The 27,788-nt window shown below is 47.5% G+C and overlaps 1 protein-coding gene across 1 annotated transcript in view; it reads left to right on the forward strand.

Annotated features, from left to right (window-relative positions):
• The window catches only part of USP33 (ubiquitin specific peptidase 33), a 43,482-nt gene that overhangs the window by 12,238 nt on the left and 3,456 nt on the right, over positions 1-27,788 (forward strand). The window contains exons 2-21 of the mRNA XM_040406785.1: positions 2,497-2,600; positions 4,046-4,099; positions 4,180-4,242; positions 7,455-7,592; positions 7,700-7,802; positions 10,798-10,867; positions 12,492-12,605; positions 12,828-12,906; positions 14,588-15,005; positions 15,085-15,213; positions 15,294-15,406; positions 15,677-15,849; positions 15,945-16,015; positions 17,316-17,349; positions 18,215-18,260; positions 19,025-19,205; positions 20,546-20,672; positions 21,909-22,078; positions 22,439-22,520; positions 25,292-25,400. Of these exons, the coding sequence (XP_040262719.1) occupies positions 2,520-2,600; positions 4,046-4,099; positions 4,180-4,242; positions 7,455-7,592; positions 7,700-7,802; positions 10,798-10,867; positions 12,492-12,605; positions 12,828-12,906; positions 14,588-15,005; positions 15,085-15,213; positions 15,294-15,406; positions 15,677-15,849; positions 15,945-16,015; positions 17,316-17,349; positions 18,215-18,260; positions 19,025-19,205; positions 20,546-20,672; positions 21,909-22,078; positions 22,439-22,520; positions 25,292-25,400 (2,355 nt within the window). The 5' untranslated portion in view covers positions 2,497-2,519. The remainder of the gene's footprint in view (positions 1-2,496; positions 2,601-4,045; positions 4,100-4,179; positions 4,243-7,454; positions 7,593-7,699; positions 7,803-10,797; positions 10,868-12,491; positions 12,606-12,827; positions 12,907-14,587; positions 15,006-15,084; positions 15,214-15,293; positions 15,407-15,676; positions 15,850-15,944; positions 16,016-17,315; positions 17,350-18,214; positions 18,261-19,024; positions 19,206-20,545; positions 20,673-21,908; positions 22,079-22,438; positions 22,521-25,291; positions 25,401-27,788) is intronic.

Genomic DNA, 27,788 nt, shown 5'->3' on the forward strand with positions numbered 1-27,788 from the left:
CATTGCACTCGCACTGAATCTGGACCCATTAACTTCAATGGGGCTGTGCACATGAGCTGTGATTTTCACGCATCACTTGTGCGTTGCGTGAAAATCGCAGCATGCTCTATATTGTGCGTTTTCCACGCAACGCAGGCCCCATAGAAGTGAATGGGGCTGCGTGAAAATCGCAAGCATCCGCAAGCAAGTGCGGATGCGCTGCGATTTTCACGATTTTCACGCACGGTTGCTAGGAGACGATCAGGATGGGGACCCGATTATTATTATTATTTTCCCTTATAACATGGTTATAAGGGAAAATAATAGCATTCTGAATACAGCATGCATAGTACAATAGGGCTGGAGGGGTTAAAAAAAATAATAAAAATTATTAAACTCACCTTAATCCACTTGATCGCTTGATCGCAGAGCCGGCATCTCGTCTGTCTCCTTCTTTGCTGAACAGGACCTGTGGTGACGTCACTCCGGTCATCACATGATCCATCACATGGACGCAGTGACGTCACCACAGGTCCTTTTCCTGCAATCAGCAAAGAAGGAGACAGAAGAGAAGCCGGCTCCGCGATCAAGTGGACTAAGGTGAGTTTAATATTTATTTTTTTAACCCCTCCAGCGCTGTTTTACTATGCATTCTGTATTCAGAATGCTATTATTTTCCCTTATAACCATGTTATAAGGGGAAATAATACCATCTACAGAACACCGATCCCAAGCCCGAACTTCTGTGAAGAAGTTCGGGTTTGGGTACCAAACATGCGCGATTTTTCTCACGCGAGTGCAAAACGCATTACAATGTTTTGCACTCGCGCGGAAAAATCGCGCATGTTCCCGCAACGCACCCGCACCTTTTCCCGCAACGCCCGTGTGAACTCAGCCTTAGTCTGTCAATGATTGTCAAAAGATCTGTAGTTACCTTATAATAACAGCTTTCATTAATGTCCTCTGTCCCTTTTCACTGCTCCCTTAAAAGACCGTTGCTAGGGCTCGTCTGTCTTCTTTCTAGTATAAACAGAAGACAGAGGGGCGGTCCTTCACACTGCATGCCTGCATTAGGCTTCAGAGTGAGGAGGCGTGTCTCTCAGAGATGTAATCTGATTGGCTGGCAGGGAGCTGCTGGCTACAGCAAGTGTGTATGGGAAGTGAGGGGAAGCAGTTTTGGCCTCAGAGAACTGGCAGAGGAGACATCTTGAGAAGGTCCTCATATTGTAAATGTTTGAACAGCCGTGACTAAGGGAAAAACTCAAGGAAACAGTGGTATTTGAAGAAACTAAAGATTTCTTTATGCATAATGCTGCTGCAGCAGTAACATATGCCAAAATGGCAGTTACCCTTTTAAATAAAAATGTTTTAAATATATATATAATACACACACACACCGACATAAGGCCATATTCACACGGTAAATTTTACCTTTCAGTGTTCTTCTATTTCTGTGCCTTGGTTGCCGCTCGAGGTTTAGCCCCATTGGAGCTGAACCGTGAATGGACAGCGGCTGTGGCTTCATTTTATCCCCATGTTGTTTTTAGGTAAAGCTACATTTTCTTCCTATATCTTTATAGCGGCCAAAACTCTTGTTTTTCTGATGGATTTCTGTTGCCCTCAGCCTCCACTAGAGGGAGCTCACTGCATGCTGTTTATACATTGCGCTCAATTATAAGACCGTTTGCAGTGTGCTCCCTGTAGTGGCGGTTGCTGGAATTTCGGCCTTTAAAGGGGTACTCCTATCAAGTTATCCGCTAACTATTAAATCGGTGGGGTTCTGAAGACATGGAACCGTACTGATCACGAGAAGGGGGACCCCTGAAGTGAATGGAGTGGTTCTTCGTCCTAATCCGTACATTACTTTCATTTACACTTTGCCATCGAAATCAGCTGACTATAGAAATGGCAATTATCAACCTATAATATATGGTGGGGCAGCTAGTGCGGCGCTAGGAACCAGGTGGCCACTTACCTGAGCAGCACGGTAATGATCAGGTCATAAAGGCTGGTATTTCGGAGGCGGGGGAGGTCAAAGGTAGAGACTGTTGATGTGAATAGGGTTAAATATTAAAGCTGCTGTGCTGTCACTTCTCGCTCTAATTCTGGTGCATCTCGTCTTAGAATTTTGCTGTGTGACGTCCCTCTATCATTCCTCCTGGAAGTATATGAATACATTGACATGCCCTGATAGTGTCCGGTAAGTTCTGCCGGAGTCTGTGTATGAGCGCACCCCCAAGAGAAGTGGTAACACCCAGTGTCACTTTATTTACCTATTTCCAGGAGGAATAACAGAGGAACAGCACAATGCAGAATCGTCGGCTTTATATTTGCCGAGATATTACAAGGATAATCCCATGAAAAAGCAGGATGGGTGATAAATGGATGATCACTGGAAGCCTCCACAATCACTACATAGGAAGCCCCCCGAATTCGTCCTTAGTCTGTGACCACCCATAGTCTCAAACCTCCTTGATTTATCCTTTTTTTTTTTTTTTTTTTTTTTTCTTCCTGCAGAACAAGAGGCCGTGGACTTTACAATGTCCTCCTTGGCATGTGGTTGCCCCCATCTTGAGTCTCTGGGCGAGGTGACCAAAGAAGAGCTCATTCAGAAATCTCACGTGAGTAGCCATCTTCCTATTGGCAAGACATAGAGAAACGCAGGCCTGCATCTGACGGGCGCCATACGTGCTCTACTTTGTAAAGTATTTTGACACGCGGTGGACGCGCTGCAGAGTTGAACGTGCAAAATCCACATCAGATTTTACAGCACCGGAAAAACGGATGCAATTTTAGCAAATGTCATTCATGCACTTAGGAAAATGATCCGCGGTGTAAATTGACCTGCGCTGCAGAATTAAAGGCTATGGTCACCTTCAGGGGCATTTTTTTTTAATTATTATTATTGCACTCTACTTATTTTGGGCCACTTTCCCAGTATAAGGCTACTTTCACACTTGGGTTGTTGGATTCCGGCAGGCAGTTCTGTGTGCAAACGGACACCATTTGTAGACGGACCCGGATGCATTAGGATAAAACTGATCCGTTTTTTTTCCGGTATTAAGCCCCTAGGACGGAACTCAATACCGGAAAAGTTTAACGCAAGTGCGAAAGTGCCCTAACTGTGTAAATTGTGTATTTCTAGAGCAGCAGGTTCTATGTTTACATTGAATCCCATCATCAGACTGCTCATGTGAATCCCTTATCTGTGATCTCCTGACCTCCAGAAACACTTATTTAAAAGGGTTTTTCCATCTCAGACAATGGGGGGTATATCACTAGGATATGCCCCATTGTCTTATAGAGTGCGGACCCCTCACCTACACCGAGAATGCCCTCCATTCATTTCTATGGGGCCGCCAAAAATAGCCGAGCGCTCCCATTCACTACTACGGGGGAGAGCACTTGGTGGTGGCCGGACCCGGGGAAACCCAGCGTCCTCCGGCCAGCACCTTCCCTGCTCCGTTCTCGGTGTAGGTGCCGTGACCCGCACCTATCCGACAATGGGGGCATATCCTAGAAATATGCCCCCATTGTCTCGGATGGGAATACCCCTTTAAGCCGTATTCTTATGAATGCGACAAGTTCCGAAAACAGGGCTACAGACTGAGCCGGCAGTTCTGGAAACTGACAGTCTGCGGCAGACACGCTCTCAATATTAACCCCTGTAGTGCAAGAACTGCTGGAAACATTTTAATAAAGACCAATTAAAAAAAAAAAAAAGATTTTTTTTTAATTTATTTTTTGGAGGTATTGGTCAACTGTGTGTCTCGGGGGTATCACCAGATATGCAGCTGCCGTCACCCTGTGCCCAGCTGGTGAAAGTGGTGCATTTCAAAATCCAGCCGCCCGGATCGTCTGCTCAGGAATCTTCATTAAGTCCCATCAATGTTTAATAGTCGTCGTGTCTCTATCCTTAACTGGAAACGGCGAGATGCGGATCTTTGATCTTGGCACTTCTTCGGCTGAGAGCCCCGGGTGCAGCGGATCCTTTCAGTTTTAGGGGGTTATTACATGTCAGGAATATCCCGCCTGTTCCGATCTCTTCTCTTGTTTTCCCATGCAGGGCAGCTGCCAAGACTGCAAAGTCAGGGGACCAAACCTTTGGGCTTGTCTGGAGGTAAGACCGGTTCTTCTGCTGTTCTTTTGCTGATCCGATCTCTGCAGTCTCGTAAAACTCTCGCTCTCTTCTTTGGCTAGAATGGCTGTTCCTACATTGGCTGCGGAGAGTCGCACGTGGACCATAGCACTACTCATTCTCAGGTCAGTCTTCCCGTGCACTGATTTGGCTTGCTGTTAATCATTCTTACAAATTTGGCGCGGAGTCGACTACTTCCGCATCCTCGCCTGCGGGATAATCCACATTCACTCTGCACCTGCAGGCCCGACTCTTGGCAGAGCACATAAACAAGCATGGAGTGTAGGCAGACGTTGGCACCATCACACGGGCACATGCTGTACTTCCACCCACTGGATGCGTTCCCAGATATTTATTGGGTGGTTCATTCTACATTTGGATTTCAGTCGTGTGTTTCTAATGGATTGAAATGAAAAAGGATTGTAATATCGATAGCTTACCCATCAGTATATGATCGCCGGCGGCCTGACTTCTGGTATCCTCACCCATCCGCTAAGTGGCGTTAATTTTTACACCTCCACAGTGCCCTTCATATGGTAGAGGCTTTCCATGGTCCTGCAGCTCAGTCCCACTGCAGTACCAGCCACAGCCACAACCAAATGCATGGCGCTGTACCTGAGTAAACGGTAAAGGGAGCAAGAGCTGTAAGCCCTTTATTCAGCTGATCGGAGGGGAGCAGGAGTCGGGCCCGCACCAGTATTACAGTTAGGCCCCATTTACACAACTGTGGAACGGCCATGCCTATGTTGTGAACCGCAAACCACGGGCACCGGCTGTGTACACTCCATATCGCGGTGAAAACCCTTCAATGGGCCAGCGATCCTCAAGATGCGGCAAAAGGGTAGGACGTGTTCTATATTTTGCGGCACGGAGGTACAGACCTGGAAGGGCTTCCGTGTGTTTCCGGGTCCGTGCCTCCATGCCAAAGCCCCAGCTTCCATTTTCTTCATTATAATGGCTGCCCCCTGGAGTATAGTAATGTGCACGTCCATCCACTGAGGGGGGTCGCACATGGCCAGTTCCATCCTTCAGCTGTCCACCGGCCTTATCTACCGTTTGAAGTCATGACAATTGCAGGGAGAGAGAGCTGCAGCAGAAAGGACATGCCCCCTGAGCTGTGACAGGGAGAGAACTGTAGCAGACAGGACCTGCTTACTGAGAAAAGACACACACCTTAGGCTGTGCTAGGGAGAGAGCTGCAGCAGAAAGGACATGCCCCCTGAGCTGTGACAGGGAGAGAACTGTAGCAGACAGGACCTGCTTACTGAGAAAAGACACACACCTTAGGCTGTGCTAGGGAGAGAGCTGCAGCAGAAAGGACATGCCCCCTGAGCTGTGACCGGGAGAGAACTGTAGCAGACAGGACCCGCTTGCTGAGAAAAGACACACCCCCTAGGCTGTGCTAGGGAGAGAGCTGCAGCAGAAAGGACATGCCCCCCCCCCTGAGTTGTGACAGAGAGAGACCTGCTTACTGAGAAAAGAACCCCCCTTCCCCATCCCTAGGCTGTGCTAGGGAGAGAGCTGCAGCAGAAAGGACACATCCTCTGAGTTGCAGCAGAAAGGACATGCCCCCAACAAAGTTCCCCACCCCCACCCCCACATGAGCAGAGCAATAGGAAAAAAGAATGAGGAGATCTCTGAGGACATGTGAGGTGCAGGGCTGGTTTTAGATTGTCATGTAGTATATGATGTCTGATTTGCATTAGTCGATGCATTATCTCGATCTGCCGTATACATTATTTATCGCGCCTTGGTAGGTGCTGACGGAGGATGTCCGTCCGTCCTGTGGTCAGCAGCTTCCAAGCAGTGCATGTGATTAAACTCTCGAGCCTCCGAAGCATCGGGCAGGTTATGTTCTCACTGTGAATGTGCATTTTACACCGCCATATAGGTTTTGGCATAGACTTATAGCAAAAATATGGAGGTTGTATTGTTTACTTTTAAAAAAACACATGCAAAAAAAATCAGGGGAAAAAGCGCCAGAAAAAAAAGTGTTTTAAATATTCTTTTTATTTAAGTTTTCAAATATAATCATAACATTAGATTTTTTACATGCCTTTTTGGGAAGCGCGCTGACATTTTCCCTGTGCTGATGCAATCCGTTCTCTGGGGCGCGGTGTGTGTGTGATGGCTTATTAGGCAGGAGGAGCCGCTGTGCTCCTCTTTGTGTGTATATAATACATATTCCTTTAATCCGCCGTCTGATAATCCAGGGCCCGGCGGGGTTCTGTAGTTTCTGGCTGCATGCTGCTCTCCTCTTGTCATCAGAGCTGACGGACTCACAGACAGAGGCTCCCAAACGGACAACGGCTTGAGAAGATGCTATAAGTGTCTGACAGATGCAGGTCCCACCTCAAGAAGACCCACACCTGTCTCCAAATCCGGTCCCGCCAGGTGACTGCCACCTCCCTGCGGAGAATGAGCGGCTGCGAATGGAGAGAGCAGTGCGTGACCATGTCTCTCTTCACTCTCTACAGTAGAGGGGTCAGGGAGTCCTGTTCTGAAGACATGTGAGGTTCTCAGAGGTGGGACCCATGCCCAGACATTTATGGCATTTCCTGTAGGAACACCCATTTTATCACCTGGTAAATCCCCCGCCGCTCTATTGTGGGGGTCTCCTGCCTGTCTTTGTTTGCATCCCAGCAAAGTTGACGTGCCACATCAGCATGAGGACCACTGTAGTCGGTCGCTGTCAGTAAGTATGGGATCTGACTTCTGAAGACAGTGATTGGCTGCAGTGGCCACTTGCCACTTATTTTAATACATTTTCAGCTGTCATGTTTATTCTCTGACCTGTTAGAAAGGTACTAGATGTGACCTGTAGTGAAGGTAATTTTCTTACCAGTGACTGTATTTGTGAGTTATAACCTCCCTTCTGCTCCTCAGCTGTGTCATGTGACCAGCACTCTGACTTTCCAAATAACGCAGCATCTTGTGTGTGTGTGGTCAGGAAGCCAGTTTCTCTGTGTATTCCTATAGGAGTCTCATAGGAATAAATAGTGAAGTAGCTGACTTCCTGTCCTGTGTCAGGTGGAAATCGGTGTTGGTCACATGACACAGCTGAGGACCAGAAGGGAGGTTGTAACTCCCAAATACAGTCAATGGTAAGAAGATTTCATCATATCCATTTCTAACAGGCCATTGCAAAATTCTGGCTTGGGATACATTATTTTTCAAAGTTTTCCCAGAAACAGCGCCCCTTTTGTCCCATGGCTGTGTTTGGTATTGCAGCATTCACTAAAATAGGGCTAAGGCCATACCAGACTGGGCCCATAAACCTAAAATGCGTTGAATGAGTCGACGTACCAGTAATTCACTGTACGACTCCTTTCTGTAGGACACCAAACATTGCCTCACTGTGAACCTCACCACGCTGCGAGTCTGGTGCTACACCTGCAGTAAAGAAGTGTTCCTGGATCGGAAGCTGAACGCGCAGTCTCCGAGCGCCAAACCTCAGGATAACAACCCCGTGCAGGTACCCAGCGCCATATCTGCTCTACCTCCGTATTAGTCCACTGATTAGCAAAACCCATAGGGTGTAATCTATATATATATTCAAAATCTGTCTTATTCCCTCCAAAGGAATCAAGGATGACATCAAACCTGACTCTAAAAACACCCCCCGCAGTGATTTACGAGAACCTGGACATAGAACTGGAAGAAGAAGACGAGCTCAAGACCAGAGGTGAATGTACTTGACACTTGTAAGACTAAGGTCATATATATAGATATTCGAGATATATATTTTGGTATAGGGTAGGTTCTGTATACGGAGCCATTGTTATACCACCGAGCTGTTCTTGTATCCATACGTGAAGTAGATTTATGGTTTTATCATTTTTGACCACTAGGGGCACTCTAGCTTAGCGATTGTGTTTCATGGGATTCAGTGCGGACCACCCAACGTCTTAACCGTTGGGCTGGTTCGCAACGGTGCCGAAACTTTACTGCAACTGCTGGACATTTGAGAAGAGAAGGCATAGACCATTCAATACCATATCTGCCTTCCAATAGACCTATCTGGGAGCCATAATCGGTGACTGATGCCATTACAGCCTCCATTTAACTCTTTCCCGACATCTGCCTACATGTATGGCGGATGTGGGGACTTTAAAGATGGTCGCCCGATCCAGAGCGGAGTAAGTGCCTTGGTTTCTGCCATTTCACACAGCAGACTCCCGGGGCTAATGTCTGCGATTGGCAACACTGCAAGCCATAGACATTTAACCCTTCAGATGCCATGGTAATTTGTTGCCATGGTGACTGAGGCGGCTTCCCCTTGGAGAGCTGTGTCGTCGGGGCCCAAACGCCCCCCCCCCCCCCCCCTTCCCCCACGCTGCGATAGAGAAAATCTTTCGTTCTCTGTAGTAGCTTCAGTCTCTCTCAGGTGGCAGGGCTTCATAGGAACAGAACACGGCTCCCATAGGCTGCAGTGGTAGTTCATTGTAGTCTATGGGACAAACGATCTAACAGTCTCTTATGAAAGTCCCTTAAGGGGGCTTAACATATGTGTTAAAAAAAAAAAGTTTTCAAAAATATAAAAAGAGCTATAAAAATTCAAATCGCTGCCCTTTCCCCATAATAAAAGTAAACAATAAAAAAAATAAAGCTCATTTGCACCTCTGTGTCCCAAAACGCCCATACTATTAAAATATAAGTGTATTTATTTCATATGGTTAATGTGTAACGAAAAAGAAAAAACCAAAAAGGCAGATTCGCTGTTTTTTTGTCGCTTGATCTTCCAAAAAAAAAAAAAATGCATAAAAAATTATCTAAAAGGCTTACACACTTCAAAATGGTATCACTGAAAACTACAGATTGCCCCTGAAAAAAAAAAAAAAGAGAGCCCCCTGGTGTTCAATCTGTATAGTAATATGCAAGTCCACCTACAGAGCTGGGTGAATATGGTCGCACATGCTCAGTTCCATCTGTCAACTGCCACCAGCCATATCTACTGTTAGAAGCTGCGACAGTTACAGGAAGAGAGCTGCAGCAGAAAGGACAACCCCCTGACTTGTCATAGGGAGAGAGCTGCAGCAGAAAGGACATGGCCCTGACTTGTCATAGGGAGAGAGCTGCAGCAGAAAGGACATGGGCCCTGACTTGTCATAGGGAGAGAGCTGCAGCAGAAAGGACACGCTCCCTGACTTGTCATAGGGAGAGAGCTGCAGCAGAAAGGACACGCTCCCTGACTTGTCATAGGGAGAGAGCTGCAGCAGAAAGGACATGGGCCCTGACTTGTCATAGGGAGAGAGCTGCAGCAGAAAGGACACGCTCCCTGACTTGTCATAGGGAGAGAGCTGCAGCAGAAAGGACACGCTCCCTGACTTGTCATAGGGAGAGAGCTGCAGCAGAAAGGACATGGGCCCTGACTTGTCATAGGGAGAGAGCTGCAGCAGAAAGGACATGGGCCCTGACTTGTCATAGGGAGAGAGCTGCAGCAGAAAGGACATGCTCCCTGACTTGTCATAGGGAGAGAGCTGCAGCAGAAAGGACACGCTCCCTGAGCTGCCATCTTGAAATCTAGTGGAGAACTTAGAACAATGAATGGGGAAATCTCTGGATCCATGTGATCGATTTTTTTTTTTTACATCGATCATGACTAGGGTTGTTGCGGGTATCGAAATTTCGATACCCAATCGATACTTTTGTCCTGGTATATCTAGGATACCGGGATTTCCATTTTTTCGATACTGGGCTGCGCTGCTGCGCAGTCTAGTATCTCTGAACATGAGCGCGCTGCTGTCGGCGGGCTCATGTTCTCTGAGCAGCACAGGGGAGAAGGAAGCAGTCTCTCCCTCCCCCCTGTGCTGCTGCGAGGGGCGGAGGAGGGGCGGGCGCTCTGCGCCACCAATGATAGTACTTTTCCTACACAGAGCGGCGCCCAGCGATGTCCCAGCACTCACCATTATTCCTGGGCGCCGCTCCGTTCGCCTGCTGTGCCCCATTACTGTCTCCTCTCCTGCTCCATATGCTAATTACTATCGGAGCAATGGAGAGGAGACATCAGCTTCTCTAGTGGGCGTTCCTTCTCCCTGAGCTGCGATTGGACACCGCTACAACCAGGGAGAAGGAACGCCCACTAGAGAAGCTGATGTATCCTCCCCATCGCTCCGATAGTAATTCGCATATGGAGCAGGAGAGGAGACAGTAATGGGGCACAACGGAGCGGCGCCCAAGAATAATGGTAAGTGCTGGGACATCGCTGGGCGCCGCTCTGTGTAGCCTAATACTTAGTCTGGACGCCGTATAAAGAAGTATTTAACACATAATACAGGAGGCAGGTGCCGGCAGCAGAATCGCATTGCCGGCACCCTGCCCCTGACAGGGAGCTGCGTTCAGCGGCAGTTAACCCCTCAGGTGTGGAACCTGAGGGGTTAACTGCCGCTGATCTGCCAGTACCCACCTCCTGTATTAAGGGGTAATTATCATTGGTGGCGCAGTGCGCCCCCTCCCTTAAAATCTTTGAGTCAGAGCTGGATGGTGCGGACTGGAGCTGATAAGTGGAAACTGTAAGAAATATGGGAGACGTCTTTGGTGCTCTTTTCGTTTTCTGGCTGAGTGAATCAGGATGTCCCCGTGCGCTCGGACTGCAGTGACAACCGTTTAGCTCTTCTGTTAATAAGCTCTGGTGCCTGTCGTCCTATTGATCGGATGATTGAATTATTCATGCCCTCTAGGTCTCACTGGACTGAAGAACATCGGAAACACTTGTTATATGAACGCCGCCCTGCAGGCTCTGTCCAACTGGTGAGTATGCCGATATGATGAGGGTGTACTGGGCAGGGCTCGCACCACCAGCCTCCTTAGGATCTGAGACCCCAGACGTACATTACATCTTTGCTTTTTGTGTCTCCTAAGGGCACTTTCACACTAGCGTTTTTCTTTTCCGGTATTGAGTTCCGTCCTAGGGGCTCAATACCGGAAAAGAACTGATCAGTTTTATCCTAATGCATTCTGAATGGAGAGCATTCCGTTCAGGATGCATCAGCTCAGTCCCTCTTACGTTTTTTGGCCGGAGAAAATACCGCAGCATGCTGCAGTTTTCTCTCCGGCCAAAAATCCTGAACACTTGCCGGAATGCCGGATCCGGCATTAATTTCTATTAAAATGCATTAATGCTGGATCCAGACCCAAGTGTTCCGGCAAAACGGATCCGGTTTGCGGTATGCGCATGCGCATACCTTTTAAAAATGAGAAAAATATTAATACCGGATCCGTTTTTCCGGAAAAACAGATCCGGTATTGCAATGCATTTGTGAGACGGATCCGGATCCGTCTGACAAATGCCATCCGTTTGCGTCCGGATTGCCAGATCTGGCAGGCAGTTCCGGCGACGGAACTGCCTGCTGGAATCCTCTGCCGCAAGTGTGAAAGTAGCCTAATTCTTGCCTAGTTTGCTGCTGATTTCCTTGAGGTGTATGTAACTCATTATATCTGTAGGAGGCCGATATCTCAACAATGGCGCGTGGCCACCCATTTTTTTTTTTTATGCACCAGCTTCTCTCCTATTGCGTCTTCATTTTTATTATCTGGGTGACTCCTGTCTCCAGGCGACGTCTGATGTGCCTCTAGTTTTCACGTGTGGTCAGATGAGGCTGCTTTCTTCTACCCTGCCTCCTGCACACGACCGTATCCATTTTTGCGGTCTGCAAATCGCGGATACCGCCCGTGCGTGTTTCACATTTTGCTGATCGGCAAGTCCTGCCCTCTGTTAAAAATGCTTATTCTTGTCTGCAACTCAGACAAGAAGAGGACATGTTCTATCTTTTTTTTTTTCCGGTACTGTGGGAATACGGATGCGGACAGCACACGTTGTGCTGTCCACATCTTTTGCAGCCCCATCGAAATTAAGGGGTCCGCAAAAAATGCAGACCAAAGCTGCGTTCCTGTGCATGAGGCCTAGAAATTCGTCTCTTAACGCCCCAATATACATTAGTGTATTGTCTGATGGACCCCCCAAGAACGGCAGGTTTGACCGACACTAATATGTATGGGGAACTCCCGACCCTTTCCCCAACAGATCATATCGGGGCAGAGAAGGATCAGGAAAATTCGTATTTTTGCCCGATCCTTTTGGTCTCCCTGGAGGTACGCCACCGCCAGAGCTGTCTGACAGCGGCTTTCTCCGTTCTCCCCATTGAATACACATTGGTTGAGCTGAATGTGTATGGTGGAGTCAGGAGACAATGGTTACCATGCCCAGCTTTATGGTGGCTTTACACGCAGCCGTGCCCCAGACTGACATTGTAGATATCAGAATCATAGATGTCCTAGTGTAGCATAACGCCACCCATAGACTCCTACACAGCATTAGAAAAATGTGACCAAGGTGTATGAATCTTGCAGATTTTGACTTTTTTTCTTTTTGCAGCCCCCCCCTCACACACTTCTTCCTGGACTGCGGTGGACTGGCGCGCACCGACAAAAAGCCAGCGCTCTGTAAAAGCTACCAGAAGCTGATGTCTGAAATCTGGCACCGAAACAGGTAGGTCCAGTTCAGCACTAGTACATTTCCAAACAGCCGCCTCGTACTCTCTCACCTCCCCCCTCCCTCCCCGTTTGACTCGGCATTGACTATAACCACCATTTTCCGTCGGATTGTATCATTCAAAAAGATCTCAAATGTGAACTTGTTTCCTCGTGTATCTGGTTAATCATCTAACTGAACCCTTTCCCCTTTTCTTGTACTTCTCCCCGTTCTCCCCAGGCCTGGCTCTGTCATGCCTACTAATCTGTTCCAAGGCATAAAAACAGTAAACCCAACTTTCCGTGGCTATTCCCAGCAGGTAAGAGTCCTCTGCTCATGGTGCCTCTAGAGACCAGTCATGTATCAGGTGGGAAGGTCCTAGGGGACAATAAAACCTCCCCTGACTATCCCTGTACAGTAAATTGATGCTTGACTTTTTGGTTTTAAATAGCTTGTAATTAGCGGGCGCCACTGGAAAGGTTGACTGCAAGTGTCGTACTTCTAAGAGCAGACACATCTGTGCATTCAGGACGAGAAAGAAGTCGAAAGTGGATTAGAAAGGAATCAGAAATATAAAGGAAGAATTTATACTTCTCCTTCCTGGTGGACCCACTTCCTTGTCCGAAAAACTCTGTGTGGGCGTACCCTTGGTATAAATCCACTTGCAGTTTGTACACAGTCACCACTAGGGGTAGCTCAGTGCATACAGATGTATGCAGCTCCCATTGAGTTCAACACTTACTATAAGCTCACTTGTAGTTTGCATGCAGCCACCACTAGGGGGAGCTCAGTGCATACAAATGTATGCAGCTCCCATTGAGTTCAACACTTACTATAAGCTCACTTGTAGTTTGCATGCAGCCACCACTAGGGGGAGCTCGGTGCATACAGATTTATACAGCTTCCGTTCAATACTAGCTGTATAAATCCTCTTGCAGTTTGAATGCTTCGCCACTAGGGGGAGCTCAGTGCATACAGACATTTGCACCTCCCCTTATGTTCAACACTTACATTAAGCCCACTTTCAGTTTGCATGCAGCCACCACTAGGGGGAGCTCAATGCAAAACAGATTTACACAGCTTCCATTCAACACCATCTGTATATGCTGTCACCACTAGGGGGAGTTTGCTGCTTACAGATTTATACAGTTCCCATTGCATTCAATGTTGGCTGCATAAACCAATTTACAATAGGCTTTCCTACATTATTTATTAATTCAGAAAAACACTTTTGACCATGCTAAACTGCCTACAGCGCTAGGTGGGTGCTGGAGAAAGTAGGACAAACACATAACTTTTGTTGAGTGTTTTTTATCAGGAGCAGTGATAATATAAAGTTTTATTCTGCATGCTCAAGTGCCCAGGAGGCGGAGCTTCACTGTCAAGTGCCCTCTGAATTAAGATGCTCAGTGCAGGGGGGGCGGGGCTCAATGCACAGAGCACTTCACAGTGATGCTCCGCCTCCTGGACACTTGACAGAGCAGAATAAAACTTCATGTGCTCCTTATGACAAAAGCACAACAAAAATGTTTGTCCTGTCTCCCCTGCCTAGTGCATGTTCAGAACTGCTGACAGACTCCCTTTAAAGGGGTTCTTCCCTCTGGACAATCCCTTCTTGTTAGAAGGGTCCCTTTAAAATAAGCTTATCGCAAAATGTCTGTCTGCTGAATCAACTGTAATCTGTGGGGAAATCTGGCAGGGTTTTATTTTGCTGCAGTGCCCCCACAGGGAAAATGAAGCATTACAGTGTCCATTCAAATCAATGGGTTGTTTGTGTAATGCAGGACAGGACAGGTCCTCCAGAGCTAGAGACGCTCTTTATAACCACTGACCAAGTGATGAGGATTCTCTGTTAATCAAGGAAAGTTTTTTTTTTTATTTCACAATTTTCCATTGAGGCCAATGGGATGAAACCGCAGCAAATCTTTGATGCATAAGGGATGCTGTGATTTAAATAAAAATAAAAAATAAATAACTTGGATCTTCACTTAACCTTGTAGGATGCCCAAGAATTCCTTCGTTGTTTGATGGACGTATTACACGAAGAACTCAAGGAGCAAATGTTTGAGGCAGAAGAGGATCCTCAGCCCGGCATGTTGGAGGAGATCATGGAAGAGGAGAAGAACCAGTCGGACAACGACTTTCAGTCCTGCGAATCCGGTTCCAGCAGTGATCACAACGAGAACGAAAGTCGGAAGTTATCGGAGGAACTTTCAGAATCTGCCATGTTAATCCAGGAGGACCAAAAGGAGCAGGAACCGGTGAAATCCTGGCAGAAAGAAAAGAAGAACTTCAACAACCTAAGTCAGAACAACTGCCTGCCAGATCTGGAGAAGAACCTCGAGAGCTTAGTGGAGGACAATGAGTATTCCTCTCAAGGAACAGTCAAGGTCCAGATCCAGAGTCGAGGAGTATCAGGTAAGTGGTGGGCAGCGTGTCCGAGTCATGACCTCGAGAGTCCTAGAGTGGAACTAAGTGTCAGTGTCTTGTATTGTAGACTACGCTACAGAAGTCATCATGAATGACCTGTCTGCCTCTCAGACGCCCTTACTCAGTGAAGGCTCAGCTCCTCACTTGTCAAGCAGTCCCCCAAAATCCAGATCTCTTTGGACAAGCCATAAAAAAGGTATCCATGGTTCTGCACCAAGACTTGGATATGCATGAATGGTATACAGGTAGTCGGAGCTGTTCTGTTCTTTCTTGCAGCTCCTACAGTTTGCCTTCCTAAGAAGAAGAGGCAGAAGAAGTATCGCAGTGTGATCTCCGATGTCTTTGACGGTACCATTGTGAGCTCAGTGCAGTGTCTGACGTGTGATAGGGTGAGTTCTGCTCCTGAACGGTCACAGATTTATTACACCATACCTGGCCATATCACGTATCAAAGCAGTGGATGCAGCTGTGTGACCCCAGTGTAAGCCCCTCAATGATCAAGCCTGTTTGGCTACCGGACAGTAGTAAAAGAAAAGAGGCCGCCGTTATTCCCCATCTCAGCCTGCAGTAGTAATCAGATTTTTTTTTTTCCCCTGAATTTTAGCAGAGAATTTCTTTTGTCTTTTTAACATATTTTTCCTGATTTGTGTTCTTTCCAGATCTCTGTAACACTGGAAACATTTCAGGACCTTTCCCTCCCTATCCCGGGGAAGGAAGATCTGGCTAAGTTGCATTCATCAAGCCATCAGACCTCCTTAGTTAAAGCGGGCTCATGTGGGGAGGCGTATGCACCTCAAGGATGGATAGCTTTCTTCTTGGAATATTTTAAGAGGTACGTCTTGTGTGCTGAAGGTTTTCTTTGTAGGAATTCTGTTTTCTATGTGTGTCCTATTTTATCTAGCCCTTTTTTTGATGTGCTCTTCTCAGCTGGTTTTGGGGTCCCACGGTTACACTACAAGATTGCCTCGCAGCTTTCTTTACCAGAGACGAACTTAAAGGTGAGTTACACCACCGCTGGTTTCACGTTTCCAGTACACTTGTATGCACCCTAACTGGGTTTATTTGTGACCTGCCTTTTCCTTTCTTGCCTTCTTTATAATTGAAATCTTAAAAATAAAGTACTCGGGCCTATAGAGCAGGCAATAATCCGGAGATGTATGTGGATGAATGATCATTACTATGATCATTCATCCCCGTAGTTTCCTTGTTTTTCAGTAGCAGATACCCGTTTACGCAGAGTGATGGGGCTACCGATGAACGAGGATTTTAGATGTGTAGCCCTAGTCTTAAAGGGTTTTCCTGGGAGTACAATACTGATGACCTGTCCTTAGTATCAGATGTGTGGGGGCCCGACACCTGGCACCCCCCAACGATCAGCTATTTCAGGAGACCTGCAGCCTCCTCACAGAATACCATACATTATATAGTAGTTGTGTTTGGTATTGCAGCTCAGCCCTGTTCACTTAAAGGGGTTGTCCGGGTTCAGAGCTGAACTCAGACATACCCATAATTTCACCCAGGCAGCCCCCCCTGAGTTGAGCATCGGAGCAGTTCATGCTCCGATGCTCTCCTTTTCCCTGCGCTAAATCGCGCAGGGCAAGGGCTCTTTTGTTTACAATAACACACTGCCGGGCGGAAGCTTCTGCCCGGCAGTGTGTTCGGTGACATCATCGGCTCTGATGGGCATGGCTCAATCCTGCCCATCAGTGCTGGTGACGTCACCGGGCTTCCTGGCAGCCCCATGGAGAGCCCGGTACGTCACCGGATCTCCAAAAAATGCCTTTGCCCGGCGCGATATAGCGCAGGGCAAAGGAGAGCATCGGAGCATGAACTGCTCCGATGCTCAAGTCAGGGGGGGCTGCCGGGGTACAAACTGAGGTATGTCCGGGTTCAGCTCTGAACCCGGACAACCCCTTTAAGTGGAACTAAGCTACCAATAGCCACGTGACCGATGAACGTGACGACTAGCCTAGAAAGAGGCCGCAGCTCTCACTGGAACGCCACAACCTCTTCAAACAGCGTATCGGGAGTTTGCACCCCCCCCCCCCCCCCAATGATCTGATCCTGAGGATAGATCATCGATATTGAACTCCAGGAAAACCACTTCAATCATTCATATTTCATCACTGTCAGTGGATCAGGTGGTGTTTATGGTGACACTCCTGATTTCTACTGTTTGGGGTGGAGCACTGATCCCCTCCAAATCTTTGGTGGTACTAGGTATGCATGGTGACCACGTATTCCTTTCCCCATGGCAGTAAACATGCACGCTGATCTGATTTCATTCATCTTGTGCAGGTGACAACATGTACAGCTGCGAGAAATGCAAAAAGTAAGTATTGTCTTGTGCCAAAAACATTCTTCATGCAAATCTCAGTGTGATTTTATTTAAAGGGATTTTCTTCTCAAGTCTAACCCTTTTCGTATACATCATTAGGGGGCATGGACGGCACACAGAGGGGTTCACCACTCAAAACTCTGCTGTATGAGCTGGAACAGAGAGAGCTCCTATCGCTCTGCTTTACATGTTCAGCCATTCATTTAGATGCCCAACCTGCGGCCCTCCAGCTGTTGTAAAACTACAACTCCCATCATGCCCTGCTGTAGGCTGTCCAAGCATGCTGGGAGTTGTAGTTTTGCAACAGCCGGAGGGCCGCAGGTTGGGCATCCTTGATTTAGGTTGCCATTTTCTAATGCAGCCTTTCCCCTGCAGGGGGCGCGTCAGTCTGAACGGTTCGCAGTCATTTTGTATCCTGCAGTAGCTCTGATGCCTTCCTCTTTGACACTACACATGATGCACATAGGTCTAATCCCGCACAGACGCACTCCAGCACCACGTGTACTCGTACAATCCAAGATTATTCCATTAAACTATTACAGTGACCACTTTACGCATTTCAGACTGTCAGAAGCCATATTCATGGTCCAGTGCTATGCAATTGGAAGATCGAAACGCGTGATTGGATTTACGATATCTAGTATTAGTTTAGATGAATAAATCCTGGTTGCTGTAGACACTATTTGGCTCTAATGGAACACGGCAGATGCTAAATAAATGGATGGATAATTTTTCGCCTATAGATTCTAGAGAAACTTCAGGAAGAAATCCCAAAATAAACTTTTTTTTGCTGAAAATTTTAGAGAACGATTTTCTTTATTTTAATATTTGCACCTTTTTTATCTCAATTTTTTTGCAGGTTAAGAAATGGCGTCAAATTTTGCAAAGTGCAGAAATTTCCTGAGGTTCGTTCTTCAGTTTTTACAATAAAGCGGTTGTCTACCTTTTGGGGGCGCCTTTCAGCCAGACCCCCCTTTTCTCCCATATTGCTGGATCGGCAGAGGGAAGCATACTTACCGGCTCCCTGCCACCGGGTTCCAGCTCCTTTGGTCCCTCGCTGCCGCATTCTGGTCCTGCTCATCAATATCCAGGTTGACTGGAGTCGCATGTCCCGCTGCAGCCAGTGACTGGTCACAGTGTTGACGTGTCCCACATGCCTCACGTGACCCGTTGATAAGACACATAGTGCGCTGTGGCCAGTCATTGGCTGCAGCAGCACACGTGACCCCCTGTTGATGAGTGAGGAGCAGGTAAGTGTTCCTCCCTCCGCAGGTCCCGCAACCTGGCAGGGGGGGGGGGGGGGGGGGATCTAGCTGAAAGTGTACTTCTCCTTTAAAGGATTCTAGCAAGATTGACACTTATCACCTATATTTTGTTTACTCTGGACCGCACCTCCATTCAAATGGTGGAGATGGGACCCTCATTCTTGTGAAAACGGGGATCTGTCTTCCACATAGAATGGTGAAAACAGGCAGTCTTCATACAACCCATTTAATTGTGCATGCTCTTTTACAAGTCGTTACCTACAACTCCCAGCATGCACTGCCAGAAGCCGGCAGGACATGCTGGGATTAGCAGGACTCCATCTCCCAAATTAAGACCCTCGCTGTCATTATGCAGGTTGTTAAATTCTTTACTTGCTGGTTATTAAATATATCTGTTCTTGTAGATATTGAGCATACATCTCAAGAGGTTCCGACACGAGCTCATGTTCTCCACCAAAATCGGGACCCATGTATCTTTCCCATTGGAAGGTCTGGACCTGCAGCCGTTCCTTGCAAAGGACAGCCCAAGTCAGATAGTCACCTATGACCTTTTGTCTGTCATCTGCCACCATGGCACTGCCAGCAGTGAGTATCTATGCTTTACCTGCACTCACTATTCTGCTGGTGCAGTCACTGTGTACATACATTACTTATCCTGTACTGATCCTGAGTTACATCCTGTATTATACTCCAGAGCTGCACTCACTATTCTGCTGGTGCAGTCACTGTGTACATTACATTACTTATCCTCTACTGACCCTGAGTTACATCCTGTATTATACTCCAGAGCTGCACTCACTATTCTGCTGGTGCAGTCACTGTGTACATACATTACTTATCCTGTACTGATCCTGAGTTACATCCTGTATTATACTCCAGAGCTGCACTCACTATTCTGCTGGTGGAGTCACTGTGTACATACATTACTTATCCTGTACTGATCCTGAGTTACATCCTGTATTATACTCCAGAGCTGCGCTCACTATTCTGCTGGTGCAGTCACTGTGTACATACATTACTTATCCTGTACTGATCCTGAGTTACATCCTGTATTATACTCCAGAGCTGCACTCACTATTCTGCTGGTGCAGTCACTGTGTACATTACATTACTTATCCTCTACTGACCCTGAGTTACATCCTGTATTATACTCCAGAGCTGCACTCACTATTCTGCTGGTGCAGTCACTGTGTACATACATTACTTATCCTGTACTGATCCTGAGTTACATCCTGTATTATACTCCAGAGCTGCACTCACTATTCTGCTGGTGGAGTCACTGTGTACATACATTACTTATCCTGTACTGATCCTGAGTTACATCCTGTATTATACTCCAGAGCTGCACTCACTATTCTGCTGGTGGGGTCCCTGTGTACATACATTACATTACTTATCCTGTACTGATCCTCAGTTACATCCTGTATTATACTCCAGAGCTGCACTCACTATTCTGCTGGTGCAGTCACTGTGTACATACATTACATTACTTATCCTGTACGGATCCTGAGTTACATCCTGTATAATACTCCAGAGCTGCACTCACTATTCTGCTGGTGCAGTCACTGTGTACATACATTACTTATCCTGTACTGATCCTGAGTTACATCCTGTACTATACTCCAGAGCTGCACTCACTATTCTGCTGGTGCAGTCACTGTGTACATACATTACTTATCCTGTACTGATCCTGAGTTACATCCTGTATTATACTCCAGAGCTGCACTCACTATTCTGCTGGTGCAGTCACTATGTACATACATTACTTATCCTGTACTGATCCTGATGTCTCATGCACTCTATAAATGATTATACAGATTGGTTACATTGATGATTTTATATGTGTTGCATATTAATGTCCTCGCCCTCTGTGGCGCACCATCCTATAGAATGTAATCTTATGAGATAACCATTGAATGTTTCAGGCGGCCATTACATCGCCTATTGTCGCAACAACCTGAACAGTCTTTGGTACGAATTTGACGACCAGAGCGTCACAGAAGTGTCTGAGGCCACCGTGCAGAACGCTGAGGCTTACGTCCTCTTCTACAGGTAACTCGCTCTCTCACTAGGACATTTTGTAAATTGTCTGAATTATGTTCACATTGCAAAAATGCAAACCTAATATTTCATGATTTTTTTTATATTTTTTTGCGTCATGCATTGTTATCTCGGCTGAGCTTTTTCTGGTGCTTAAATTGTCCAGACAGTATCGCAGTAAGGGATTGGCGGGGAAACTTACTGGCAGGGAGACTCCCAGAACAAAATTATTATTCCCTCTGGGGATGACACGGCACTGGGGGTCAGCGACAAATAGACTGGAGCTGGGAATGAAAGACACGGCCAGGATGTAGAAGAGCAATCACTAGACGTGTAGAATCGCCATCTGCCGTAGGTAGAGCGGTGGTGATTGCGACAAACATCACGGTTGTACTGTTTAAATGGTTTCTATGAATAAAATGTCAACTTTTTTATATGAACAGCACCACATTTTTTTATTCCCTAAATGCAAAAATAAGAAACTTTCTAAATATTTTGTATTTAAAAAAAAATATATAAATAATCCTACCCTTTTGCTTCTGCAAAGTGTGCAAAAATCCTTCACCTGGTGAATCTGATATAAATCCATCTCCTGTTTTTGATGGCTCTCTCTGCTCTCCCCCTACCTTCTCTCAGTGTTGGGTATAGCAGCAGGGAGGGGGAGGAGGTTGTACATATCAGATATGGGGAGAGGATCCAGGAAGGGCACCTCATGTACTGTAGATAGGGAGCGGTCGGCAGGGGGAAGGCAGCAGCATCCTGGACACACAGATCCAGCATGTATTACTGGGAGATAAATGTCCACATGAAACTGAATATCAGTGGGTCTGAATAGGAATGAAGGCATGTAGAAGGTCTGAAACTTTGTACATTTTTTTCTTTTTTTACTCAAGGTAACCACTAACCTATGTACATTGTGGTCTTCAGCAAAGAAAATATGGACGTACAGACTGCTACTATGTTATTACCCCCTTAGTGTAACCGTAAGGTTTGGTTTGGAAGGTTTACAAGTCGATCGTATCCATAGGGTTACATTAGCCAGATGGAGGCCACGAGAGTGTCCTGTCTTGCCGGGGAGCTATAGTTAGGAGTCTTGGAAAGTTATAACCTGTGGCTCTTCAACTGTAGCAGAACTACAGCCCACCACCTCCGCCACACTGGGAGTTGTAGTATTGCCACAGTTTGAGAACCACAGGCTGGAGAAGAAACTCCAGTGTGAAGAAACGTTTTTGCTTTGTTATCACCCAGAAAGTCAAGTGAAGATGCCCAGAAGGAGCGGAGACGAGTGACAAGTCTGCTGAACCTGACAGAACCCAGCCTCCTGCAGTTCTACATCTCACGCCAGTGGCTCAATAAGTTTAAGACGTTTGCAGAACCTGGGCCCATATCAAATAATGACTTCCTCTGCGTGCATGGCGGTACGATCAAAGCGATATTTGTACCCTTGGAATATCTCATTTCTCTAGTTTCCCTGTGTTGTCATAGAGTATAAGGATGGTGGGGATCTTCTGGTCACTGGTCCAGCAGATACTGACGGAGGAAGATCCATGTGGCCACTGAAATATAGTATTGCCTGGTACCCATTCTACTGTATGGGTGACCGTCTAATACATGGTCAGCAGCTCTCCACTCTGTCCCGATCCTCCATCAATACCTTCCGTATGCCCAATACTTACACCCTGCGTACATGTGGCTGTTTTCCCTCAATCTTTCCATAACTCTTGTAGATTTGAATTTACGAGTCCCAATTAACATGGGCGCCTTTGTGTGATTTCCAGGTGTTCCACCACGTAAGGCTGGCCTGATTGAAGACCTCGTGGTGATGCTGCCACAGAACATATGGGATTATTTATATGGCAGGTATGTCGTGTGTCTGCCATCTGGACTTAAAGGGGTTGTCGGGGGGGGGGGGGGTTATATCGATGACCTATCCTCTGGACCCCCCAAGACCCCCGCCGATCAGCTGTTGGAAGAGACCGGGCACTCTGTGAGCGCCATGGCTTCTTCCTAGACCAGTGACCTCACGTTCATCGAGTACATGGCCTTTGCGCAGCTAAGGCCCATTCAAGTCAATGTACGTCGCTGTGTTTGGAAAGCTGCCGGGGGCCCGGTGAGCGCGGTTGGTCGTGGGGGGTGCTGGGACTCTGACCCCGCCGATATGATGATGATGATGATGATGATGATGACCTATTCTGAGGACAGGGCCCAAACAATTTTGTACAAAATGTATTTGCCAAGAATCTCAATTTTACAGAATAAGCGTAGCATTAGCACCAGAATGTTTTCTGTTACTATGGCATTATTGCGCTGCTGCATTGTGTTTGTTTCTTTGTCTATCCTGACGACAGGTCATCATTATCTTTTCTAGGATAACCCCTTTAAGGCAGTCATTCTCCAGCAGCATTGTGTGTCGTCACTAGAGAGCGCCCCTCTTACTTTTAAGAGCATTACCATAGTGTTTTGTGCAGTACTTCAATGTTTAGTGCTCCTTCCTTTAAGGGGGTTTTCCAGAAGTTCAATATTGATGGCCTGTCTTCAGAATAGGGGTAGCAGTATCTGACCGTCCGATCAGCTGTTGGTAGCACTACTGCCTCCTCCCAGCTAAGCAAGCACAGTGCCATACATTGTATAGTGGCCGCGCTTTGTATTGCAGCCCCTGGCTCATTCACTTGAATTGGACTGAGCCACAAATAGGCAATGTGACCGATAGATGTGATGTCACTGCCCTGGGAAGAGGCCAAGGCACTTACAAGCCTTTTCAGAGCAGATACTGATAACCTATCCTGATGATAGGTCATCAATAATGAGCTCCCAGAAAACCCCTTTAATTTCCCTTGTTATACTGCAGTATAAAGCATGGTGTAGGGTGCTGTTGGGTGCGTCCGTGTGTTACATGTACTTTGTGTTGTAGGCTTTGCAGTTCTTTGCTCCCTCGGTGAGAGGTGTGCGGCTTATGCCTTTGTTCTGACGGATTAGAAGTGATTATGTTGCCTACAGTTTCCAGCTTCTCATTGCTCTCAGGTTACACGCTGAGGATGAGGGTGCAGATTGTGTGCATTAGTCTATATAACCGATTCTGAATGGGTTCTGACCCAGCTTTCCCAGACCCCAGAATGACACGTTTGCCTGCTCGGGGGGATACAATTCCCCTCCTGCTCCAGTATTGCTGCTAGCTTGTGCTGGATTAAGACGGTCCGAACTGGCAGGCAATTATCAGGAAGGAACCGTTCCTTCCCTACAATGGCCTTCTCATCAGCGGAGGTGAGAGCTGAGTTAAAGGGGTTTTCTCATCTCAGACAATGGGGGCATACCGCTGGGACCCGCACCTATATCGAGAACGGACCCCCGAAAGGTAAGGAGAGCGCAGCCGCCCTCTATTCATTTCTATGGCGCTGGCTCAGCTATTGCCGTCTGCCCCATAGAAATTAATGGGAGCATGGGCCGCGCATGCCAGGCACAATCCCATTCACTTCTATGTGAGAGTTGGGGATTAGCGCTTGGTGGTGGACAGACCCTGGGAAATCTGGGGTCCTCCAGCCACAGCGCCCCCCGCTCCGTTCTCGATACAGGTGCAGGTCCCAGCAGTTGGACCCGCACCTATCAGACAATGGGGGCATATCCTAGCGATATGCCCCCATTGTCTAAGATGGGAATACCCCTTTAACACGCAGACATCACCTCCACTATACGGGGATAAACCATCGCTCGTCCTCTGGGCAGCAGATCCCTGTTCACACAGCACGAGCTGCCGCCCAGAAACGATAATTTAATGTGTTGCACAAAAGATAATTTTACCCAATAAATGAGCCTTTCACACAGGCCTATTCATTGGGAATGTTCGTTCTCAACCCAAAAATTGGGTTGTGTAAATCCAGCTTTAGGCAGATCTGCCTTTACATCAATTGTTGGGTGAGAGCTCCCAAAACACAGGAACTAGTCAGCAATTTTGCTAACAGAAGAGGATCTGAAGGGGTGTCCTCATCTTAGGCTATGCTGTCTCTTTGGTCGGGGTCTGACCTCTGGAACCGCCACTGTTCACGGGGACGATGGGGCAGCCCTTCTAAGTTTTCCCTGCATGGTGACGTTCCTGGCCGTCCAGCAGTAGGACTGCCCTAGCACCCTGTCCGTCGGGTGTGCAAGGAAAACTCTGCATGAGACACATTGCTACACCAGTGCTGCTGCCCCTTCATTCTCAGTGTTGGAGATGGGTCCGACCTCTAACAATATAACATCACTTCACATAATGTGAATACCCCTTTTAAAGTGAATGTTAGCATTTGAACACCATTCTGTTTTTTTTTTTTTCATATATCTTTTTTAATAGGTTCAAATTCTGTGCTGATTGCTGTCTGTTTTATTTTATTTTGCAGAACTGTATATCCTCTGGTAAAATTCTAGGCGACTGCAGTCACCACTAGGGGGAGCTCTTGGCTTACAGTATACAATGCGTTGTGCTCCACGGCTCCTTCTGATTGTAGCTGCAGGCGCTCAGAATTGTATCACTTACTTCTATGCAGGGTATTCAGAGCTTTGTATTTGTATCCACCCGCTATTAACCTTCTACTCAGAAATGACACCGAATATTGGACCTAAAAACGGCACGATGTCCCCTTCTGTTTTTACACTTGTAGATTTGGAGGGGGCCCAGCTGTGAACCACCTCTATGTATGTCACACCTGTCAGCATGAACTGGAGAAGATCGAAAAAAGGCGGAAAATGGAACTGGAGACGTTTATTCGGGTAAATATGAATTATAACATTTGGGGAAAAGTCACCTCCCCCCCCCCCCCCCCCCCCCCATACCTGTGTATATTTTCTAAAGGCAGACACTTGGCAGATTTTGAAAATGCTAGCTGGCACTTTACACTCGTGGAATTTTGCAGCAAATCCTGTTTACAAAAAACGCATAAAAATCATATGTGATCCAAGCAGATATGGACACAAGAAATGTATTAAAAATGAAAGTACTAAATGACCTATGACCATAAAATAATGAAAACCGAGACAGATGTAAGTAAAAGAATCGGGTTTATTAGATGTGCAGCTGCACTCCTTCACTAGAAAAAAACCACCCAAATTTGTGTGCATGAAAGAGCATATCCTATCGGATTGGTAAGGCAGTGTGAGAGCCTGAAGAAAAGATCCTGTGTGCCCGGAGTCAGTGGAGGCTGCACAGGGGCAGAGATGACGGCAGCAGGCTGCGACTGGTAAGAGGGTGATAGCATGAAGAAAAGATCCTGTGTGCCCGGGGTCAGTGGAGGCTGCACGGGGGGAGAGATGACGGCAGCAGGCTGCGACTGGTAAGAGGGTGATAGCATGAAGAAAAGATCCTGTGTGCCCGGGTCAGTGGAGGCTGCACAGGGGCAGAGATGACGGCAGCAGGCTGCGACTGGTAAGAGGGTGATAGCATGAAGAAAAGATCCTGTGTGCCCGGGGTCAGTGGTGGCTGTACAGGGGGAGAGATGACGGCAGCAGGCTGCGACTGGTAAGAGGGTGATAGCATGAAGAAAAGATCCTGTGTGCCCGGGGTCAGTGGAGGCTGCACAGGGGCAGAGATGACGGCAGCAGGCTGCGACTGGTAAGAGGGTGATAGCATGAAGAAAAGATCCTGTGTGCCCGGGGTCAGTGGAGGCTGCACAGGGGCAGAGATGACGGCAGCAGGCTGCGACTGGTAAGAGGGTGATAGCATGAAGAAAAGATCCTGTGTGCCCGGGTCAGTGGAGGCTGCACAGGGGCAGAGATGACGGCAGCAGGCTGCGACTGGTAAGAGGGTGATAGCATGAAGAAAAGATCCTGTGTGCCCGGGGTCAGTGGAGGCTGCACAGGGGCAGAGATGACGGCAGCAGGCTGCGACTGGTAAGAGGGTGAGAGCATGAAGAAAAGATCCTGTGTGCCGGGGTCAGTGGAGGCTGCACGGGGGGAGAGATGACGGCAGCAGGCTGCGACTGGTAAGAGGGTGATAGCATGAAGAAAAGATCCTGTGTGCCCGGGGTCAGTGGAGGCTGCACAGGGGCAGAGATGACGGCAGCAGGCTGCGACTGGTAAGAGGGTGAGAGCATGAAGAAAAGATCCTGTGTGCCCGGGGTCAGTGGAGGCTGCCAGGGGGAGAGATGACGGCAGCAGGCTGTGACTGGTAAGAGGGTGATAGCATGAAGAAAAGATCCTGTGTGCCCGGGGTCAGTGGAGGCTGCACAGGGGGAGAGATGACGGCAGCAGGCTGCGACTGGTAAGAGGGTGAGAGCATGAAGAAAAGATCCTGTGTGCCCGGGGTCAGTGGAGGCTGCCAGGGGGAGAGATGACGGCAGCAGGCTGCGACTGGTAAGAGGGTGATAGCATGAAGAAAAGTTCTTGCTTTGCTCCTGGGGTCTCTGGTGGCTGCCAGGGGGAGAGATGTCCCAACCTCCTGCGACCACTTGCAGCTGGCTCATGTTCAGTGGGCTTCATCGCATTAAAAGTCTGGACATCTTTCTTAACTTCTCTTACAGGATTTTAGATCACTCGATGCCCAGCTCAAGCAGGCTTAGGCTACTCTCACACTTGCAGCAGAGTGATCGGAACTGCCTGCTGGATCCGGCAATCTGCATGCAAACGGACAGCATTTGTAGACTGATCCGGATGAGTCTTACAAATGCATTGCAAGAACGGATCCGTTATATATTTTTTTCAAATTTTTACCGGTCTGCATTGCAGTATTTTTAACGGCACTAATACATTTCAATGTAATCTAATCCGGCATTTAGGACGGAGATAATACCGGTATTTCCTCCGTCCAAAACGCAGTTCAGTGACTGAACTGAAGACATCCTGATGCATCCTGAACGGATTTCTCTCCATTCTGAATGCAGGGGGATAAAACTGATCAGTTCTTTTGCGGTATTGAGCCCCTGTGACACATTTTGGCGATCCGCTCAGGGCTCTCACAAGCGGTCCAAAACGGATCCATTGTGAATGGAAAAGGATCCGCTCAGAATGCATCAGTTTGCCTCCGATCAGTCACCATTCCGCTCTGGAGGCGGACACCAAAACGTCTACAGCATTTTGCTGTCCGCCTGACGAAACGGAGCCAAACGGACCCGTCTCGGCACAAAATGTAAGTCAATGGAGACTGATCCGTTTTCTCTGACACAA

The sequence above is a fragment of the Bufo bufo genome, chromosome 9 (assembly GCF_905171765.1).
Source record: "Bufo bufo chromosome 9, aBufBuf1.1, whole genome shotgun sequence".
Classification (NCBI taxonomy): domain Eukaryota; kingdom Metazoa; phylum Chordata; class Amphibia; order Anura; family Bufonidae; genus Bufo; species Bufo bufo.